Source organism: Caretta caretta, chromosome 6 (assembly GCF_965140235.1).
Source record: "Caretta caretta isolate rCarCar2 chromosome 6, rCarCar1.hap1, whole genome shotgun sequence".
In the NCBI taxonomy this organism is placed as follows: Eukaryota; Metazoa; Chordata; order Testudines; family Cheloniidae; genus Caretta; species Caretta caretta.
The window spans coordinates 126,265,288-126,287,732 of record NC_134211.1 but is presented as its reverse complement, the minus strand read 5'-3'; the positions used below and the strand labels follow the sequence as shown (position 1 = coordinate 126,287,732).

Below are 22,445 nucleotides of genomic sequence, written 5' to 3'. Positions count from 1 at the left end.
CCTGCACGACAGAGGGAGGACCCCACTCTGCAAGGACTCAGCCCAGACGGTGACTAGGTCTGGGCCGAGAATGTCCCAGAACACGCGGTAAAACTCCACGGTCAGCCCGTCCATGCCCGGAGATTTATTGGTGGGCATGCGACGGAGGGCTTCCGAGAACTCGGCCAGGGTGAGAGGCAGCTCTAGTCGGTCTCGGTCGCCCACGCTGACCGTGGGGAGTTCCTCCCAGAGCACCCCGCAAGCGCCAGGATCGGTTGGATCCGGGGAGAAAAGGCTTGTGTAGAAGTCACGGGCCCTCCCACACATCTCCTCCGGATCCGTGAGGGGGGTGCCGTCTTCCGCAAGAAGGCAGGTGACGTGTTTCTTGGCCCCCCTCGTTTTCTCCAGGGCATAGAAGAAGCGGGAGCCGCGGTCCATCTCCCGAAGGAGGTGGATGCGGGACCGAACGAAGGCACCTCGGGCCCGCGGTCCTCGAGGGCCCGGAGCTCCTCCCGCTGCTCCCGGCACGCTCCGCAGAGGGACGGGTCCTCGGGATCGGCGGCCAGGCGCCTCTCCATCTCTAAGACCTCCCGTTCCAACTGCTCTATCGCCGCATTTCGCCGTCGGCTGGTGCCCCGAGTGTAGTCACAGCAGAAGAGCTTGGCGCGCACCTTCCCGAGATCCCACCATCGCCGCACCGAGGGAAGGCACGTCACTGCTCTCGCCAGGCCAGCCAAAACTCCCGGAAGGACATCACAAAGCTCTCGTCCTCCAACAGGCTGTTATTAAAGTGCCAATAGGCCGGCCCCGGTCTCTCTGCACGGAGGGAGACCGTTACGGTGACTAAATGATGATCGGAGAATGGGGCCGGCCGAATGGCGGAGGAGTGGGCCTGTGAAAGATGGAAACAGGATAAGTAAATACGGTCCAACCGAGAGTGGTGTGACCGATGGGCCTCCACCCGGACAAAGGTGAACGTGGAGGTGTCATCTGGGTGATGGTCACGCCAGACGTCCACTAGGGAGTGATGTTCAACTATCCCTTGGAGAATATTCGCAGCGGCCGGGCTCGGTTCGGCCCCTGAGCGGTCCCGTTCCTCGAGGGTGGTGTTAAAGTCCCCTCCCAGGACCAGGCACTCGTGCGAATCCAGGGTGCCGAGAAAGTCGGACACCTGCTGATAAAATTGTGGCCGCCTGGAGCTCATTTGCGGGGCATAGATATTAACAAGATTAACCACGAGCCCCTCCATACGGACTCAAAGGTGCAGCAGGTGGCCCGGCACGGCCTCATTGACCCCTAGCACCTCAGGCCGTAGGTTGGGGGAGAACAGGGTCGCCACTCCAGCTTGCCAGGTCGCGAAGTGGCTAAAGTATACCCCGTCCCCCCACTCCAGCCGCCACCTGTCCTCGGCGGCCGGGTCTGTATGGGTCTCCTGCAGGAAAACTACAGAGTACCTCCCTTCCCGAAGGTAAGAGAGCACCTGGGACCTGCGGAGAGCCATCCTACAGCCCCTGGTATTCAGGGTCGCAATAATAAGAGGCGTCATGCGGAGGGCTGGGGGCTTCGTGTTGGTGGGGGTGTTCAGGGCCCCTGGCGAGTTGCACAGCAACCCGTGACCCATCCCGTGGGTGAGTAGATCGCGTTGGAAGCTGCGGGCTCGCTCGTAGGCCGCAGCACCGCGCCTTCCTTGCCCCCTGCCCTCCTTTATAAGGGCCCTTGTGGCTTGGAGGATTTGATCAAAGTCCCCCCATAGCTGAAGAGCCAGCTGTGCCCTATCGCAGGCGCCACGGGTGTGCTCTAGGAACTTCCGTAGTGCATGCCGCAGCTCATGGGGGGGTGGGGTTACAATTCCCGAGGTGTTCCCTGGTGGGACTCTTAATACAGCCTCGTGGTCCGCTAAGGCGGGTAGACAGGGTGCGGACCACCGACGGGGCGTCTGACAGGCTGGGGTTATTAAATTCATTTCACGCCTTGGGGTGGAGGGGGATGGCAGGGGAAAAATTGCCACTCCTAATGGGTCGCGGCTAGAAAGTGCCAAGACTGCTCCCTGGGGGGAATCTGCAAAAGGCGGACAGGAAATAACCCCAGGGGCGGCATTAGCATTGCAGGAGGAGGGGACTTGGGCAGGGACAGGGGCAAGGCTCTGGGGTTCAGGAGGCAAGCAGCTAAAAGGAAAGTGCCTCCTGAGCAGAGGCAAGGGTAAGGGGTAAGGGAGGGGGCTCCCAATAATGCTAGGCGCTGGCTCCATGGTGGTCTTAGCGGCCATGGCATCAGGTGGTGGACCACCTTCTGCAGGGTGCTCACCCAGGAAGGCAATTAGAGGGAGGGAGCATGGGGAAAGGGAGAGCTGGGCAACCTTACCCCAGCCGAGGCCAGCCGGCAGCAGATCATCCCCTCCCTGGGTGACCGGGGTCAAATCTAGGTCCTCAATCTCCGCGTACACGGGGGAGAGGCCGGCTCCTGCCACCCCGGGGGCCTCTCCTCTAGGGCCCGCCTCAACGATCGCCTCGGGGTTCGCGGGGGGTTCGGGTGGTATCCAGGCAGAAGGGGCGTCCTCAGAAGTCTCGGAGGGGAGGGTCTCCCGTGGAGGGGGGGATTCTGCCCTCCAATGCCAGTCCGTCTTCCCCTCCCGACACCAGCGGATGGATCTCACTCGTGGCCGTGGCGGGAGGCTTGATAGCAGTGCCTCCTTTCCTGGTCTTCCGGGGGGCTTCCGCGTCGGATGGATGCAGTGGAGCTCGAGCCTTCCGCTTGCCTCGCTTCCCCTGGACTAGGGTCCAGCCCTCCATAGCGTCATCTGGGGGTTGGTTAGCAGGGGTCGTGTCGGGAGGCGGAGGCGATGGTTCAGGGGTTCGGGGAGGTAGCGGTGAGGCAACATGAGGGGCGGGGGTTTCTCCTTGGGGCGGGCCCTCTCCTATACCCGGTAATATCCTTGCCACACCCTCCTCCATGGGCTCTGTTGGATTGGTACTAGCAAGGGTGGAACCCCCTTGCTCGCCCGGGCGTTGTAGGGAAGGTATCTCTTGGGCCCGGACGGGAACAGCGATGGGTCGAGTAGGAGGAGGGTTGGTTTCAGGTGCCGGGCAGCCAGGGGCGTCGGCAGCGACGGGGCCGATGTCCTGCCGGGTCTCGGGGGTTTCGGATGCCCCTCCCCCCGGGCTAAAGGGCAGTCTCTGCGGACATGCCCTACTGAACGGCAGAGGTAGCACCGGGCCTCTCCGGTAGAGTAAAAGACCCGATAGCGGGCTCCCTGGTAGGGGACTAGAAAAGACCCCTCGAGCGCCTCTTCGTCACGCGCCCCTGCCGGCAGTAGAAGCTGCACTTGCCGGCGGAACGAAAAAATGTGACGGAGGTTGGGGTCCTTGCAGCCCAACGGCAGAGGGCTGATGACAGAAACAAGTTTCCCCAGGGTGGAAAGAGCGGGTAACAGGGCAGCATTGGGTAAGAAGGGAGGAACGGAGGTAAGGACGAGGCGAACGCCCAGGTCTTCTAACGGTTCTAGGGGGACAAACACCCCCCCCACCGTCAGGCCCCTCTCTACCGCCTCCTGGGCGGCATCCTCCGAGGCTAAGAAAAAAACGACCTTCCCATACATCTTGGAGGCCGCCACAATAGCCGTGGGTCCTACCACCTTCGCCAACGCCTGCACGTATGTCTCCACGTGGGGTGAGGCGGGCACCAGGAGGCAACGGACGCCGTGCTTCCTGGTCAAGGCGGGGAAAGGGTCCCGGCCGCTGGTGATGGTGGCGGAGGCGGGGGGGGGGCGAGATGACGAGGTGGCAGGCAGGGGGGAGCCCGCTGCCGCCCGGGCATACGTCCTGGGGGCCGGGGGAGGGACAATCGCAGAGCTGGTGGAGGGAAACGCAGGGAGGGGCGCCAAGGTTCATGACGAGGCCACAGCGGTGGGGGCAGCCCCTGCCATGGAGGGCTTAGTGGTTTTAGCGGGGCCCTTTCCTTTCCACCCGCCCTGGCCCTTCCGGCTAACCGGGGGGGTTTCCTAGAATCTGGGTGGGCGGTGGGTGCAGCAGCAGCAGCAATCACCCTGGTGCCTCCTGCTACCGGTGCCCCAGCAGGGGGGGTGGCAAGTATCTTGACAATAATGGTGGGGGGGGACCTTGGGGGTCGGGCAGGGGTGGTGGTGGGACAACTAATTTTGTTGACGCAGTCTTGCCCCTCTCGTTCCCCGCCATTGTGAGCAGGGAGAGACAGGGAGACACCGGAAGGAGAAGGGGGGGGGGGGGGACAGGAAAAAAACCACTCCTCCCCGCTAGGCTGCAGGCGGGGAGGGGGGAGAATGCCGAGGGGGTTGGACTGGGAGGGGGGGAAGAAACAAAATCGGGGTCCGGTAATAGGGGCAAGCTGTGGGATAAGCAATCCGGGGGGGGGGGTGCAGACCCACACACGTTTGTCCAAAGAGTCTCGGTTGGTCGGCTGTTATGTCCAGTCCGGAAGGCAAAGTTCAAAGCGAACAGCTGGATCCGAAGAGAGATGGCAGATTGCCAGCAGGGACAGACGGCGGGGGGGCCGTGACAGTTGTAATAACGATGGGGGGGTAGGGGCACCGATGGATCGGGGGTGGGGGTCTCCACGCCACACCCCCTGTGCCGCCACAAACGCAAGTAACCACAGTCAAACTCCCCCCCACGAGAGTATAATTCAGAAAATTACTCAGTCTTACGGCCCCCTTCACGATGATTTATAGCTCTCCTGGATTATTTCTCCTGTCTGCTGAAATCTTCTTCTCCGGCTGTGTTGGTTGTGTTCCAAGGCTTCCGGCATGCTAAGAATGTTGTAAAGTCCGAGCTGCTGGCAAAACGGCTGGGTCTGGGGGTTTCCACTCCCCCCTCCGGACAGCAAAATCGGCAATCTTCCCCCCCCTCCTCCGGGGGCTCAGCTGAGGCAAATAGCTGCGCCCGAAAGCAGGCGTGGGGGGGGCGGGTGCTGGCGAACTAAGGGCCGAAGCACGTAGATGGGGAAAAAAAACCAAAGAATTAAAAAAAAAAAAAAAAGCGTCTGGCCCGGTCGGGGGGGGACTAAGGCAGGTGCAAAAAGTAAGAAAAATCCGGGCCAGGGGGCTTTAGGGAAGAATAGAAAGCAAATAGCTGAGGAGCAAGCAAAGGACGTCCCGTTTCCCAACAGGGAAGGCTCCAGAACAATCAGGAACCTTCTGGAGACAATTAAGGCAGGCTGATTAGAACACCTGCAGCCACTCAAGAAGCTGCTAGAATCAATTAAGGCAGGCTAATCAGGGCACCTGGATTTTAAAAAGGAGCTCACTTCAGTTTGTGGTGTGCGTGTGAGGAGCTGGGAGGAAGAGGCACAAGGAGCAGAGAGTGAGAACGCGGACTTGGAGGACTGAGATGTACAAGCATTATCAGACACCAGGAGGAAGGTCCTATGGGGAGGATAAAGAAGGGGTTGGGAGGAGGCCGTGGGGAAGTAGCCCAGGGAGTTGTAGCTGTCACACAGCTGTGCCAGGAGGTGCTCTAGACAACATTCCACAGGGCCCTGGGCTGGAACCCGGAGCAGAGGGTGGGCCCGGGTTCCCCCCAAATCCTCCCAACTCTTGGTCAGACACAGGAGTCGTCGACCTGGACTGTGGGTTCAGAAAAACGGCCAAGCTGAGGGCTGCCGTGAAGCTCCAAGGTGAGCAAATCTGCCAATAAGCGCAAGACCAGCCAAGGTAGAGCAGGAATTTTGTCACTATATACACACACACACACACACACAGAATAAGTTTTAAACGAACAATTTAATACTGTACACAGCAGTGATGATTGTGAAGCTTGGTTGAGGTGGTGGAGTCAGAGGGTGGAAGAGGGTGGGACACTTCCCAGGGAATACCTTACTGCTAAATGATGAACCAGCACTCGGCTGAGCCCTCAAGGGTTAACACGTTGTTAATGTAGCCTCACACTCTACAAGGCAGCACAAATGGAGGGAGGACACACAACAGATGCATGGCAGTGGCCGCAAACATTCCCTGCGGAAACTGAACGTGATGATGAACCCACGCTATCCAACGGGAGCGCATCACTCCCTCCACTTTCTAAAGTGCCAGGGGGTGCACGTGTGTTTGTGTGTGTGAGAGAGAGACACACACGAGTATTGCCCCTTTAAGTACACTGACCCCACTCTAAGTACACTGCCTTTTTAAGTTGATCAGCAAGTTGAGACAGCAGCTGCTGCCAGCAAGCTCCCTGCATCCAGAGCCCTGTCGTGTCCCCCCCCCACCGCACTCTGTGGAGATGGGGTACAGGAGCAGGGGGAGGAGGACACCCTGACATTAGCACCCCTCTTCCCCCCTGCCCCTGCACAGCAAGCAGGAGGCTCCCAGGAGCAGCTCCAAGGCAGAGGGCAGGAGCAGCACACGGCAGTGGGGGAGGGACAGCTGAACTGCCCAGCAATTCATAGCCTGCTGGGTGGCTGCTGCACAGGAATCTTAGTGGAGCTGATGGGGGGCTGCCGGCCCTCCCTGGTTCCAAGCCCCCACCAGCTCGCTCCGACGGGCTGCTCTTCCTACAAGCAGTGGACCAAGCAGGCGGCTGCCAAACAATGTTAGAAGGGAGCATTGCGCACCTCTAAACAAGGCTGATCTAGTCGAGAACATGGACATAACAACCAAACAACATTAACCAGGCCAGTGTTAAGTGAGGAATTACTGTACCAATACTCAGGCTTTGTCAACACCAGCACTTTTGTCAGTAAAACTTTTGTCGATCAGAGGTGTGAAAAACAACAATCCCTGACCGACGTAAGTTTCGCTGACAAAAGTGCCGGCGTGGACAGTGCTATGTCGATGGGAGACACTCTCCCGATGGCATAGCTTCTGCCGCTCATTGGGGGCGGTTATATTATGCCGGTGGGAGAGCTCTCTCCCTTCGGCATAGAGCGACGACATGGGTGTGACACAGAGTGACGCAGCTGCGCCACTGTAAGGTCTGTAGTGTAGACACAGCCTCAGAGACCACTGCCACGCTTAAAGGAAGCGTGAAAAAGAGGTGTTTAGAAACAATTTCACTGGCCCTCCATGGAAGACATTTGCAATCAGTGCCATAACGCCAAAGCTTAGAGTGTGAAGGAGGCAGGGGAATGTGGTTTTAAATCCTGTTGGGACGCTTTTAAAAATAACGTTTAACTTAACCCAGCAGCAAGAGAGTTTGAGACGTATGTGGAAGGGAAGGAAGAAAGAGACCCAGTGGGGTGTCCTAATACGGAGTCTAAACTACAGACATTGTCACCTCACCTCAGTAGATCATTCCCTTGCAGTGTATGGGCCCAAGGGAGGAATTAATCTGAATTCCTGCAAAAAGATGGCAAGGGCACGCTCATCCTGCAGGATTTAACCATGGCCGTGTACACTTATGTTCACCCCAGAATATTCCCTTGGTGAAATTACCACAACAGCGTGTGTGGTACTGTTACGCTGTATACATCAGATAGTCACAGTTTCCAAAGTCAGAGAGAGAGAGAAGATGCAGCAGCTACTGTACCTTGCCACACTGTTTGTATGGAATTCCCTTTCGGTCACAGTACTCATAGCATAGGGCTGCACCCTGCACGCACAATTTAGCTTTCAGAGATCCAGGTGTGTAGTAAATTCCACTATGAATAACACCACTGTTATGTCCACTCTGGTGGCAGGCTAAATAAAGAGAGAAGTTATGCTATTAAAATACATGCTCCACATATCTTAGATTTATACACTACCTTCATTCTTTCAGTCATCAGAAAAATGATCAATTTAAGCCTGTGCCCTAGTTAGATTCTACAGTAATAAATATCTGAATGCAGTAACATACCACTCCAGGAGATTCCTCTCTTTATTCTCCTCCAAGCTGTTTAGATGGCTGTGTAGGACACAGTCAATGAGAGGGGCTGCAGGGAGCAGTCAATCAGGGCCCAGCAGGCTCATATAAAAAGGAGCTGAAAGGGCTGGACAGATGAGTCTGCTTGCAGGGTCCAGGGGAGCAAGAAGAGGTGCTCCTGGCTGGCTGAAGGGGCTACAATGGCTAAGGCAGGTAGTTGCTGGCAGGGAACCAGGGAACAGCTTCTGGCCGGCTATCAAGACTCAATTAAGATGGACTACAGGGAAATGGCCCAAGGAATTGCAGTTAGTTAGAGACATGGCACGTAGCTGCTACTTAGAAGATCCATGGCTGGGACCTAGAGTAGTGGGTGGGCTCGGGTCCCCCACTCCCACAGCAGCCAGTGAGGAAGTGGTTGTAGACAGGCCCAGGGAAGGGACTGTACGTGGAACTGTTACTCCCTGGAAGGGAGCTGAACTGAGACTGAGCCAGCTGGACAGTCGTGCTCAGAGGACTAAAGGGCAGGTGAAGAGCCTCAAGCGAGGAAGCCCTGGGGGTGCAGTGCCATCCCAGAGTAGGAACCTTCACACATAAGCTGACCAGCTAGGGTACTGAGATAGGCCCTGTTGGTCAGACTGAAGACTGGAGCCTGGGGAGGGCTACAGAGACATTGCCAACGGAGGGGTACCGTGATAGCCCTCCCTGGACTCTGTCCTTTCACAGTCCAGCAGAGCCTACAGGACATTACTGAGGGCTTTGAGACACACCCGGTTGGACAGTGTACTGCAAAAGGGGTTTGTTGTGTTTGTTTGCACATAGATTGTGGGTGACTTGGCTGAAGGGCTGAGTCACCAAAGACCCTCCTGACAAGTGCAGAGGTGGATAGGGGGCACTGTGAGCCAAGAAACTGAGAAAACTGCAGGCACTCATACACTGAACCAGGGGGCGCTCACAAGAGATGGGTGCAACCCCCTTACAAACCCCAATTGTGTACACATTAGTCCAGACTTTCTAAATGTTAACAAAAAGAAAAGGAGAACTTGTGGCACCTTAGAGACTAACAAATTTATTTGAGCATAAGCTTTCGTGAGCTACAGCTCACTTCATCAGATGCATTCAGTGGCTGCTACTCTGAAATCTGATAAATGTTAACACTAATTCTTAAAATGAAATGATCCTATAAAGCCTCACTGTACTCCACTATCAGTATGATCCTGAATATCTCACATACTGGCAGCCCTGCTTGTCTCTGCAAAAGGCTTTCAAGCATTTATGAGCTAGGCCTGAGTGTTACTTTCTCTCTCTTTGGAAATGAAATGGAGGAGAGAGAGAGGCAGGTTCCAAGAGTACTTTTACTGATCAAATTTAATTTCTTATTCAAAAAAGGTTATATAATCTCCCCCTTAAAATGTTGGTGTCCATATCTTATGCCCATTCACTTACCCACACAACTGATACCATGAGTCTTAAGAGAGGAGGCTAAGACAAGGGCATTAAATCCTTTAATATCTAAATTGCCTATATAGCAACAATGACCCAGCTGACGTGTCTATTTAAGGCATTCAGCTGTTTCAGCATTATCCACACACATTAGGTCACACTATTCTAAGTCAGCAGTTTGATTTACTCTCTTTGGAGTCCTCAGGCCCTATGCTACGTGTTTGGGGGTTTGATCATTAGCAATGCAGCTGTATTTGCAAGTTCTTCTTACTTAGCTGAAGAACAATCAGCAAAACAAGGGTGCTTAGTCTTTCTTGTTTCAAAGTCTGGATAGAAAACAGGCCCTGGCGTGTCTCAAGGTTCCAAGTGTCCTTTTTTACCAGCTGTGGTGTAAACAGGCACAAGTCCCATTGGCAGCACTAACCAAACCCTGCAAGTAGTCACTGGAATAATTATTTTAGCTCTTGACTTTCAAAGTGAGACTACTGCATGGACCACCTATGTTAAGAGCCAAGAAATTGGTGAAAATTACTAAAGAGTTATCACTCCCAGCTGTTTGAGGAGGTGCCATAGGTATGGCTGTACATTTGTCGTAGCATTTCTTTTAATCAAAAATCATTTCCCATGATTTTTTATTAAAAATGCCATGACTAAGAGAGGGGTCCCAGGCAGGGGAAGGAGGCTGAGAGTGAGCCTGTCCTGCATTCACCCGTGGGACGGAGGGACCCGAGTGGTACAACAACACAGTATGCCAAGTTGCAACGCCACTCACCCAAATTTGGCCTGGCTGGCCCCCCATCGTGATGGCAGGGCAGCTGGGCCAAACCTGAGTGGTGCTGCGACCCAATACACCAGGTCAAAATTCCTGGGCCCTACCCTGTGGGACAGGGGCCACAGAAGCTGCCACTGCAGGGTGACTTTATTAAAATCACAAACACAAGTCACGGACAAACAGGGAAATCATGGTATCCATGACATTTTTCCCACCGTGACAAACCTGCAGACCTAGCCATAGGCCTTCCTAGACTTATGATTTTCCAGTTACGGTGGTACATCACAGGGGTAGGCTCCACAGATACAAACAGCAACTTTACCTTTTGCATCGATTCAGCTGCACTGATGTCATTTACCCCTGCACATAACACAAGAACTAGGCAGCAGGTTTAAAACAAACAAAAGGATGTATTTCTTCACACAACACACAGACAACCCATGGAACTCATTGCCAGGGTATGTTGTGAAGGCCAAAAGTATAACTGGGTTAAAAAAAGAATTAGTTAAGTTCATGGAGAACAGGTTCATCAATGGCTATAAGCGAAGACGGTCAGGGATGCTCAAATATCCCTAAATCTCTAACTGCTGCAAGCAGAGACTGGATGACAAGGGATGTATCACTCAGAATTGCCCTGTTCTGTTCCTTCTCTCTGAATCATCTGGCACTGGCCACTCTCGGAAGACAGGATACTGGGATAGATGGACCATTTGTCTGACCCAGCATAGTCATTCTTATGTTCTTCTGACTAGCTGGGGCAAATCCCCAGTCAAGACAAGGCCAAAGACTCATCCAAGGGAACTATTATGCTCTTCCTCCCTATATTTGCATAGTCCCTTGACAGGACTGCATTGTGAAATTATTCCAAAGGGGAACCCTTCATTCATTTCAGATAGATGGGCAGATAGATACTGTTTCCCTCTCATTAAAAAAGAGAGTCTCCCACTTTTTTTGTTAATTTTTTCTCAATTCAATACCCTAAAAATTGCTATTTTAGTGTGTATGTGTTTTTAATTAAAATATCTTACAGACTGACACCAGGAAACCAGAAATAAGCAAGGGAAGAAAATGCAAACTTCTTTGTCACTCTCTGATCCAGCAGATATCATGGATAACATGGATATCATACCTAACTCCTTCTCCTTTTCCAGTACACTGAACGTGAGTGATGGGTGTCGCAGAACGAGCTCTCTGGCAGACGCAAGCCCCACAATTCCACCGCCAACAACCACCACGTCAAAAGTGCTATTTAAAAAAAAAAAAAGGGGCGGGGGGTCATGTTGTAAATGCTCGCTAGCTACATGCTTCACATTTACATGGAAAGAAGCTTCATTTTAGCAAATGAACGTTGGACCCCTTTACAAATGTCTTCTTGAAGACCCACTTCTTCTGAAATGCATCCAAGAAGCCAACTGACTAAGTCATCCGCTGATTTACCTTTGATTTACCTCAGCTCGTTTATGCCGAGGAAAGGTGCGGAAGGTTAGGAGGAAAGAGGGGTGTGTTTTAAAAAAAAAAACAAAACAAAACAAAAAAACCCACCTGGAAGTGAAGCTGGAAATTGCTGTGTGAGGAAGAGTAGGGAGTTAAAGGGTAACAGAATACGCAGAGAAAATGTATAGTTCAGTGTAAAAAAAAAGAAAAGAATAAACATCTGTAACTAACAAGGCATATGTCTATATTCACCCTGATCACAATACTTGTCTCATTTTGTCCAAGCTTCATCTGTCTTAGTGTTTTAGATTTTATGTTCTCCAGGACAGGGCCTGTAGGTGGAAAAGCACCGAGCACATTTTGAGTACTAGCACAATAACTAATAATTAAGAGTACAGCAGACTGTCAAACTGTTTGCTCCTCCCTATTTTGATAGATGCAATTTTCCCTTCAGTGACCTGGAATCAGCAAGTCCAAGGCTCCAACTTGACAGTGTCAAGTCATTCTTCATGAGCATTTAGGACATCCAGATTCTCGGTTCATGAAATAGCTACCATTTAGCCAGGCAGGAACTGTAGAGCAGACTCACAGATGAAGCCACACCACAGATCTTGATCCAATTCTGAGACCATCTGAATTTAATATTGTCATCTGAATTTAATATTGTTTCTTTGTACCCCCCCCATCTGTGTGTACTCACCTGTGGTCTCATCTTATACTAAAGATTGTAAGATTTTCAGGACACTGTCTTTTTGTTTGGTGTTTGTACAGTGCCTTGCTCAAAGGAGCCCTAAACATGTACTAGGGCCCCAAGGCTCTACAATAATACACATAATAAATAATAATAATTTTAGGACTATGTTCATAATGAACTCAATTAACAAGGTTACTCTACTCTGACTCACAACTCTCCTGAACGCTCTCATAATTCTCTCAGGCAGCAGAATACAGTATAACCATTTCTTAAATTACATACAAAGTATATGCAATACAAGTAGTAAATTCTTCAGAGGAAAGAAATGTCCTGATCAAATATTTGTTTAGAGTTTTCAATGTTGATAAGTGCCAAGTGATGCACATTGGAAAACATAATCCCAACTATACGTATAAAATGATAGGGTCTAAATTAGCTGTTATCACTCAAGAAAGAGATCTTAGAGTCATTGTGGATAGCTCTCTGAAAACATCCACTAAATGTGCAGCGCTGTCAAAAAAGCAAACAGAATGTTGGAAATCATTAAGAAAGGGCTAAATAAGATGACAGAAAATATCATATTGACTTTATATAAATCCATGGTATGCCCACATCTTGAATACTGTGTGCAGATGTGGCCGCCCCATCTCAAAAAAGGTATATTGGAATTGGAAAAAGTTCAGAAAAGGGCAACAAAAATTATCAGAGGTATGGAATGGCTTCCGTATGAGGAGAGATTAATAAGACTGGGACTTTTCAGCTTGGAAAAGAGACGACTAAGGGGGGGGATATGATATAGGTCTATAAAATCATGACTGGTGTGGAGAAAGTAAATAAGGAAGTGTTATTTACTCCTTCTCATAACACAAGAACTAGGGGTCACCAAATGAAATTAATAGGCAGCAGGTTTAAAACAAACAAAAGGAAGTATTTTTTTCACACAACGCACAGTCAACCTGTGCAACTCTTTGCCAGAGGATGTTGTGAAGGCCAAGACTATAACAGGGTTCAAAAAAGACCTAGATAAATGTAGGAAGGATAGGTCCATCAATGGCTATTAGTCAGGATGGGCAGCAATAGTGTCCTTAGGCTATGTTTGCCAGAAGCTGAGAATGGGTGACAGGGAATGGATCATTTGATGATGACCTGTTCTGTTAATTCTCTCTGGGCCACCCGGCATTGGCCACTGTAGGAAGACAGGATACTGGGCTAGATGGACCTCTGGTCTGACCCAGTATGGACGTTCTTATGTTCTTAGAGCCATTCGAGTTTACAGTGTAAACCCTTACTGACACTGAACTCTTTAAATCAAGATTAGCTTTCTTTCAAGAAGAGATGCTGTAGCTAAACCAACAGGTACGGTCTTGATGCAGGAATTACTGGGTGACCTAAAAAGAAAAGGAGTACTTGTGGCACCTTAGAGACTAACCAATTTATTTGAGCATGAGCTTTCGTGAGCCACAGCTCACTTATGTTATGCAAGTGGTCAGACTAGATGACCAAGATGGTCTCTTTTGGCTTGAAATCTATGAATCAGCACTTAAGTGGAGCACACAGGATAATGTGATTTAAGCAAACTGATGTACTGTAAAGGGGATACTGTGGTGGGAATAGACCTCATTCTAAAATACTGTACCTACTTTTCCTTTTCAAAATCCACTCAGTTGTCAAAAAATTGTAAGAAATCCCAACCAAAGCTACTATTTTTGTAGGACCCGTACAAACAGGTTTTGTGCTTCTGTACTTACTTTGCAGCATCAATTGAATAATAAACACCATCCCCACAGCTACAAACGTACCTGCTGACACTGACAAAGCCAATCAATATATAAGCAAATAATGTCCTTTTGGAATCTACCACATTAGAAACAGGAAGACAAATGGTATCTGAGGTGAGCCAAGATGAAAATAATTTCGTTCAATGTATTTTTATTTTATTTAAAAATACTGTCTCCTGTAATGCTGTCAAGGTTCCTCCCCCACTCTGAACTCTAGGGTACAGATGTGAGGACCTGCATGAAAACCTCCTAAGCTTACTTTTACCAGCTTAGGTTAAAACTTCCCCAAGGTACAAATTAATTTTATCCTTTGTCCTTGGAATATCCACTGCCACCACCAAACACCAACTGGGTTTACTGGGAAACGTAGTTTGGACACGTCTTTCCCCCCAAAATCCTCCCAACCCTTGCATCCCGCTTCCTGGGAAACGTTTGGTAAAAATCCTCACCAAATTTGCATAGGTGACCACAGACCCAAACCCTTGGACCTGAGAACAATGAAAAAGCATTCAATTTTCTTATAAGACGACTTTTAATAGAAGTAGAAGTAAATAGAAATAAAGGAATCACCTATGGAAAAATCAGGATGGTAGATACCTTACAGGGTAATTAGATTCAAAACATAGAGAATCCCTCTAGGCAAAACCTTAAGTTACAAAAAAGACACACAGACAGGAATAGTCATTCTATTCAGCACAATTCTTTTCTCAGCCATTTAAAGAAATCATAATCTAACACATACCTAGCTAGATTACTTACTAAAGTTCTAAGACTCCATTCCTGGTCTATCCCCGGCAAAGCAGCATACCAACAGACACAGACCCTTTGTTTCTCTCCCTCCTCCCAGCTTTTGAAAGTATCTTGTCTCCTCATTGGTCATTTTGGTCAGGTGCCAGCGTGGTTACCTTTAGCTTCTTAACCCTTTACAGGTGAGAGGATTTTTCCTCTGGCCAGGAGGGATTTTAAAGGGGTTTACCCTTCCCTTTAAATTTATGACAGATGCTATGAAGCTCACTGCTGCTCATCACCACAGGATCCATTTCCTACCTAGGCAAAGACACTTCCTGTGTTCACGTGTAGGCACTTGGGAGTTCTGGGGAAGACTATTTGAAAAGGAACTTAAAAACTGAGAAGGTGTCTGGATATTTTCATAGTGGAGCATGAGTACCTTTATCTTACGCATTTTGGGGAGAAGACTATGGACACGGTCCTATCAGCAGCTAACGTAAATGCATTATTGGATTAAATGGAAGGCCCTCTCCTGCTGTCTCTGGACTGGTGGCCCCTGTTACTGAAATATATACAATGTGAAAAGTGCCTCACATTAAACAAGGATGAGTTGAAATTCAGATCTAACCTCGAGATATGGACACTGGGACATAAAAATGTTTCATGTTTCTGTACTGCATGTCCATGGACCAACAGTAGGTATTACTTTACAGCAGTGGTTCCCAAACTTGGCTTGCAGCTTGTTCAGGGAGGGCCGTGAGATGCTTGGTTTACCTGAGCGTCCGCAGGTACGCCACTCGCAGCTCCCAGTGGCCGCGGTTCGCTGTTCCTGGCCAATGGGAACTACGGGAAGCAGCGTGGGCCGGGCTACCGCTTCCTGCAGCTCCCATTGGCCAGGAACTGCGAACCGCAGCCACCAGGAGCTGCGAGCTGCCATACCTATGGACGCTCAAGTAAACAAAGTGTCTCACGGCCTGCCAGGGGCTTACCCTGAACAAGCTACGAACCAAGTTTGGGAACCAATGCTTTACAATAAAATCCTATTATGTGAATATGATAGAGTGAGATATACCTGTATCAAATTGTGACCCCATTTATTTTGAGAACATAAGTTTGATGCAGAGTCACTTTGTATCGTAAACCTTCATGTTATATTGCAATCCACATTGTGGATTAGAATGTGGTGTACTGAGGACAGCGCTGGAATTGCAAGCTATCAATTTAAGAGTGGGGAGGGTTTCTGAATCCAGCTTGCAGCCTAGAGCCTGGATGGCTCTGTAGCAAAGCATGAGCACAGCAGACAGAGAATCTGAAAAGAGCCAGGTGGGGTGAGCTGTGCCTCAGTGACTTAGAGAGCAGCCTGTTTTCTCTCTGTGTGTTTTGAGGTTCTTGTGTGTTTCTTGTTCTGAATTCTAAGAAATAAAATAGTGTTACATTGCAACCGTCTAGCAACAGTATTTATGTTTTCTATCTCACTTCTGGTTGCATTCTGTGAACATAACAAAGCATCCATTTTGTAGTACAGGCTTGATGCCTAATGGAGTGACCATTTCTGAGAAGCTAAGACTAGAGCCCTGTACCCGCATCCATCTGGGATCCGCAAACATGGCCCACGGATACCTTCAGATGTGGATATAAAGCAGATAGCTGTGAATTTGCAGGGCTCTAGCTATGACAGAGTAATCTAGAGCCATCAACTCCAGGTATACCTGATCCCCTGCAACAACGATGCAATATTCTACGCAGTAGCCTGGCCGGGAGCAGGGACTGGAGTTACTCAGCCTACAGCAAACGGCTGGGAGAGCTGCAGCTTCTGTCACTAGCCAACACGACCAACGGAGCCAGTGACCAAAATTAGCAAGGCGCAAGATCACGAACACAAACCGCCCCGCGGCCCCCGGCCGGCCTCTGCACCAGGGGCGAAGGGGAGCAGCAGAGGCAGGCCCCAGCTCGGACTTGCACCGTCCCCGTCCCGCCAGCGGGCGAACGGGAGCCAGCTCGGCTCCGCGGGCGCCGCCCCCCGGCAGGCTCGCCTGGTTCGGGCCAACCCTGACCGAATCCACTTCGGCTCCGTCTACTCCGAAGTCAGCGCGTCCACACGCGGCCCGGTTCCAGTCCCACCCCTACCCCCCGCCCAGGTTAGCGCCGGGCCGGGCGCGGCCGAGCTCCGTCCCCGGCGCTCCCGCGGGAAGGGCCCGACCCCGGCGGCCTCACCTACTGCGGCGGCGCGGGTGCCCCGCGGCCCGGCCCAGCCCGGGCAGGCGCGCCCAGGCCCGGCCCGCCCGCAGCAGCGGCGGCGGCGGCATCCTGGGCTCGTCCCGGCGGCGGCTCTCGGAGCCCGGGCCCGCCCCGCTCCTCCCACAGCCCCGCTAGCCATGGCGGGGCCCCGGGCTCCTCCTCCAGCCCCCGGGGCAGGGCCCGCGCTGCCTCAGGGGGGCGGGAAGGCCGTGCCCGGCCAGGGCGAGCTCAGGCCAGCCCGCCGCCTCGCCGGGCCAGCCCGCCGCCGACCACTAGCCCGGGCCGGCCGGGCCGCCTGCCGTGGGCGGGAGGTGGGAGGCGCTCAGGGTGGTCTCCAGCCCGCCGCGGGGCCCCCAGAGGAGCCGATTCGGCTCGAGCAGGGGTGGGCCGAGGGCCGCGCCTGGGAATCCTCGTTGAATGGCGGGCCGTGAGCGCTGGCAGAATGGGGCTGGGGGTGCGGGCCCGGGGTGGGGGGCCAGAAATGAGGCGTGTGGGAGGGGGCTCCGGGCTGGGGTGGGAGAGCGGGGCGAGGGATCCGGCTGGGGGGTGCGGGCGCTGGGGAGGAGGAGTTTGGGGTGTAGGAGGGGGCTCTGGGCTGGGACTGAGGGGTTCAGATGGCAGGAGGGGGATCGGGGCAGGGGATTGGGGTGTGGGCTCTGGGGTGGGGCTAAGGATGAGAGGGTTAGGGTGCAGGAGGGTGCTCTGGGCTGGGATCGATGGGTTTGGAGGGCGGGAGGGGGATCAGGGCTGAGGCAGGGGGTTGGGGCATAGGGAGAGGCTCAGGGGTGCAGGCTCTGAGTGGCACTTACCTCAAGTGGCTCTCAGAAGCAGCGGCATGTCCCTTCTCCAGCTCCTACGCAGAGGTGCGGCCAGGCGGCTCTGCACGCTGCCCTGTCCGCAGGCACCGCCCCTGCGGCTCCCATTGGAGTACCAGAGGGGGCCATTGGAGCATGTAGGAGCCGGAGCGGGGCCATGCTGCAGCTTCCAGTAGCCATGTGGTGCGGCCCTTGACCCCGTGTCCCGGCTGGAACACTGGAGCGGGGCAAACCCCAGACACTGCTCTCCAGCGGGAGCTTGTAGGCCGGCTTAAAACAGCTCACGGGCCGTAGTTTGTCCACCCCTGTGCTAGAGAGCCCATTTAGGAGACTTCTCCAACCTGCACTAGCTCTTCTTAGTGGTGTGGCCTGACTAAATTAGATCAACAACAGGTGGTGTGGCTGTGAATATAAACTACTTAGCATTTATTTACATGCAGATGCCATGTGTTTAAAATTTGAAAACAAAATTGATCTTTGATTCCAAGTTGCAGATTTAACTATAACATTTCTTTCTTAGCACTTCAGCATTTTTCAGGCTGCCAGTCAATGGGATGCATCTGATGACATACATTCCTATCTGTAATTGCTAAAACATTAAAAATATCCTCCAATTAAGTGACATAGTGTTATTTAAACAAAACAAAATACCTGTAATATATGTTTTCTTTGTATGTGACTAGTGGCAAGAGGACAGAGGCACCAAACTGAAATTTCAGTAAACCTCTCTTTCAGTTCTACGATGCTGTTGGGAAAGTTGATACAACCAGTGCACAGCTTAAAGAAACTGTCAGCCCCAGGTGCATGCAGGCACTTATGGGGATGGCTGAATGCAGTTTTTAACAAGTAAGAAAAACAGATGTGTTTAATAGTTCATGTGCTAGTTAAAAGCTCTGATGCACATCGCTATGTAGCGTGGATAATCAATTAATACAAAAGCAACAGTAGCCAGTTACAAGTCACAGAACAGGAGAGAGTTTTCTCTTTTAAAAGTGTTTTTCTTTTCAAATAGTATGCTGTTGTCAGATATTGGTTGTTTCTTACATTTTCCAGTAACAAAATCACTGATTTACAAAGGAAAGTGTGTGCTTTAATCAGTATGTTGTGGGGTAATTTTATTTATCTTGGTTGAGACTAGTTAGAATTTAAATTCTAGCTTCATAAATCCCCATCTTCCTTTGGCCTTGATTCCATTAGCATTTAAATTCTGGTTCTAGCATTCTAAATTTCCTTTATGTATTCAGAAGGTGCTCTAAAGAGTTATCTTTCCTAATGTAATTTAGTTGACATTTGTTATTGGTAGAGAAATAATTACATTTTAACTTTTTTTAAAACAAAAAACCTGTTAGTTCAGACATTCATAGTCTGCATTCAGTCTTCTTCAGCATTCTCCACCAAGTCCTAAGAAGCATCCTCACAGAATAGATCCCAGGATTTTAACTAATTTCTGGGGTGTGTCCCTTTGTAGTACCAGTAAATCTTGAGGAAAGAGATGTCAGGAATGACACATATGTAGCAATCTGTGATGGACTCAAAACTGACTCGGGAGGCAAAATCCCAAACACTGTTGTAAAGCCTTATCCTGGGCTGATGCTGGATATCTCCTGCATACACACTTCTCTGCTTATTTCATGCTTTCGCAATACTTGTGTAGCATTTTCATGCCTACCACGTAGTTTTGAATTAATAAGGTAGAGCAACTTAATGAGTACATGGGTTGGCAGAGGTAGAATGCTGAGCACAGAGAGAAGGAGAGGATTAGTTCAAGAGAAATACAAGTGACAAATCAGCTAGCAATATTTTTCTTCGTTACATTACCAAAATTTATTTTTCATTTAAAATATAAATTAACACAGGTTACCAGATTTAAAAAAAAAAAAAAATAGGGCAGACTTAATAAGTTGGTGTAAACCACTGCCCTGGGACTCAATCCTATCTTTCTCTTTTTCTTTCATCATACACTTAAAAATATTTATTGTGCAGTAATAGGGCTGCAAATGTGATAAAGCTGTACGTTCGTATAGGAAGATCTAAATGTTTGTTCTACGTTGACAGGGTAGACTATGAACGTATACAGGCTGTTGGCCCTGATAGAGCAGCTTCTGAATGGCTTCTGCGGTGTGGAGCGCTGGTTCGTTTCCAAGGCTATGATAAATGGCAGCATGACTACAATGGTCTCCCAACAGGGCCTTTAGGAAAATACAAGATACAAGCAATCGATGCCACAGAGTCCTGCATCATGTACAGAGGATTTGATTATTTGGGTAACCAAGACGCAGCTTTGCAAATTATATATTGTCCTTAAAATTCATCCATTTGCATCAAAGACTGAGCGGTTGTGTCTTTTTTTCGTTTCTTTGTGAATCATAGAGAAGGCTTGATTTTTAAAAGAAAAATGTTTGTGTTTTAATTGAGAAATATCAGATTGTACCTCTGTTTTTGCTGGAGGTCTCCTTTTAGGATACAGATGGATTGGGAGCTTTGTCAGCCATTACTTGAAGAGGGAAGAGCATTAAATAATTGGAACAAAGCTTTAATAGTTAAATAAGTTCATAGGTCAATATGCATTAATGCAAACCAGGGTTTTACATTTTCTGTATAAAAAACTTACTCTAAATCATGTGTCAGTTTTTGGTATTTGTGAAGCCATAGTCTTTTCTAGGAAAAGCCAGATAAGTAAGCTCTGCATTTCTAATTTAAAAGAAGCAGAATTTTTAAAAACTTGTTGCCTTTCAGTCATCTTTTACTCAACAAAGAACAAACATGGGACACACACTCTTCTTTTTTCTTTGCAAGTCCTCTTAAATTTCTTGCATAATTGCATTGTTAGTTCAGCACTTATCAGTCATGCTGGGCATGCTGATTTTCTGTCATTTGCCTACTTCCGTATAAAAGCCCTTAGAACCTTAGTCATGCTTTTGTGATTGTGAAGCCAACAGTGGGATTGCTGCAAAGTACAGTACAATAATTCATGATGCATTATGGCTCTTCCATATGCAGGCGTCTGTTGCCACCAGTTTATGGAAGCATGAGAATAAGAACTACAAACTCGTTGGCAGCATCTTATACAGTTTGCTCCTTGTATTATGATTTTTTCTCTTTTCCAGATGGTCTCAGACACGTTGAGGAAATTAAGCTGAGCAACTGTATTTATATCCAGGATGAATGTCTGCAGAGGATCAGTGAGACTGAGAGTTTACAGAAAAGTCTCCTGCGTCTGATGATAATTTCCTGTGGGAATGTCACAGATAAAGGCATCATAGCACTCCACAAACTAACGTGAGCCATTGAGGGAATGTCTTGTAGAACACGGCTTTTCTAGCTGTTGCCATATTTGTCTGTTTAGAATAGTATTGGATTACCGACATTCGTTTGTTTGTTTACATTAGATTTCAATAGTCTTTGACGTACAATGAAAGCAAAAACGGTGCGGGCTGTTCTGAGAAATCAATTTTAGTAGTTTGAATTAACACACAAAAATCTAACAAACCCATTAACCTAACAGCAATTCAGTAAGTAGAACTGTAGGCTATGGTGCTGAAAGTAGGAAGCCTAAGAGTATGTGAATCCTCAGCTGCATCATGTCCTCAGAGTTAACCTTTTTTCACGTCCCCTTTTGTAGGTGAGATTCAGAAATGTTGGTTGCTCAACAGATTACAGCAGACCATGCTGTCCCTGTGCTGAGGCATTGCAAGTGCAGTGGATTAGTACATTTACCTGCCACCTTTGGACTACTAGGAACTAACCACGCACTTTCACCTTGCTTTCTGCCATTGAGCACCCCATCCCTTTCTCCTCAATGTAAAACAAAAACAAACAAAAATATCAACCCTGGCATTTACAACACACTGTACCTCCTATTATCTTTGTTTTCTTTAACCACTTTCCTTTAGCTGTGTCTGATGTAGCTCCTAAGGTCTTTGGGATAGAGGCCTCGTTTGTTTTTCAAACCCTGCATGGAAGGCAGTATGCCAGTGAAGCCCCTATTCAACAGTGCACTCTTTGTTTATTATACTGGAGTATAAATATTGACAAAGTCCTTGCTAATGGTGAAGAGGAACTAGTTTGGCTTTCACGGCCTTAGTAAGTTACTAGGAGGACTTCTGATAGTAATAAAAAGTAAGATAAAAAGAGCAGGATGGTATGTGGGGCAGGGGTCTTGTCTTCATTTTTGTCAGCAAAGCACCTTGTTCACTTTAAGAAATGAATCAATGGAAGCTTGTAGCTACTAAGCACCTCTGAAAACTTTAGGTAACCAATCTTGAAAATGTTGGCTCCCTATTAAAAATTCTTTGAAACACCTACACCCCCCCAGAATCTCATCGTATGTATAATTAATTTAAGCGTGAAAGTATCTGTGCTTTTGAAATTAATCACTCTGTCTTGTAAAGTAGCCTCTGACTGACTTTTTATATATTTATAGGAACCTTGAATATTTATTTCTGAGTGACCTTCCTGGGATAAGAGAGAAAGAAACTACTGTTCAGATCCTTAAGAAATCAAAGCCATCACTGGAGCTGGAATTAGATTTAGAATAAAGGCATCTTTACGTAATTCTGAGGTGTCTTATTTCATAATATTCAATCTCCTTGAACTATGTGGGTTATATAGTTGTCACGATGCTTATAGTTCCTCATGGAAGAAGATCTCTCATCCATAGCTTTGAAGCTATTTAAAAAAAAAATCAATCTCAATGAAATGTAGTTGAACTTAATTTGTGCTTTCACTTAACTACAGTGAATGCAATTCTGTAAACAT

At 49.3% G+C, this 22,445-nt stretch overlaps 2 protein-coding genes across 11 annotated transcripts in view; one reads left to right on the top strand and one right to left on the bottom strand.

Moving 5' to 3' along the window:
• Nucleotides 1-17,011, bottom strand: part of L2HGDH (L-2-hydroxyglutarate dehydrogenase) — a 47,320-nt gene extending 30,309 nt beyond the window's left edge. Inside the window, exons 1-3 of one of the 3 annotated variants that reach the window (XM_048852453.2) lie at nucleotides 16,849-16,956; nucleotides 11,129-11,244; nucleotides 7,473-7,624 (exon numbers count right to left, since the gene is read on the bottom strand). In XM_048852453.2, coding sequence (XP_048708410.2) covers nucleotides 7,473-7,624; nucleotides 11,129-11,244; nucleotides 16,849-16,940 — 360 coding nt within the window. In that variant the 5' untranslated portion in view covers nucleotides 16,941-16,956. Of the gene's footprint in view, nucleotides 1-7,472; nucleotides 7,625-11,128; nucleotides 11,245-16,848 lie in introns of all 3 variants that reach the window. The other 2 variants (XM_048852455.2, XM_075130022.1) reach the window with 2 other exon arrangements.
• Nucleotides 16,406-22,241, top strand: DMAC2L (distal membrane arm assembly component 2 like). 8 transcript variants are annotated; one of them, XM_048852462.2, is made up of 5 exons: nucleotides 16,406-16,772; nucleotides 18,423-18,533; nucleotides 19,743-19,951; nucleotides 20,795-20,966; nucleotides 22,111-22,241. In XM_048852462.2, exons 2-5 carry the CDS (start codon nucleotides 18,430-18,432, stop codon nucleotides 22,223-22,225), a joined length of 600 nt encoding a protein of 199 aa, XP_048708419.1. In that variant the 5' UTR covers nucleotides 16,406-16,772; nucleotides 18,423-18,429; the 3' UTR covers nucleotides 22,226-22,241. The 8 variants fall into 8 exon arrangements, with proteins under 8 accessions (XP_048708419.1, XP_048708420.1, XP_048708416.2 ...); XM_048852463.2 differs by having other exon boundaries at nucleotides 18,371-18,533; XM_048852459.2 differs by lacking the exon at nucleotides 16,406-16,772 and adding an exon at nucleotides 17,010-17,254.
• The last annotated feature ends 204 nt before the right edge of the window (nucleotides 22,242-22,445 follow it).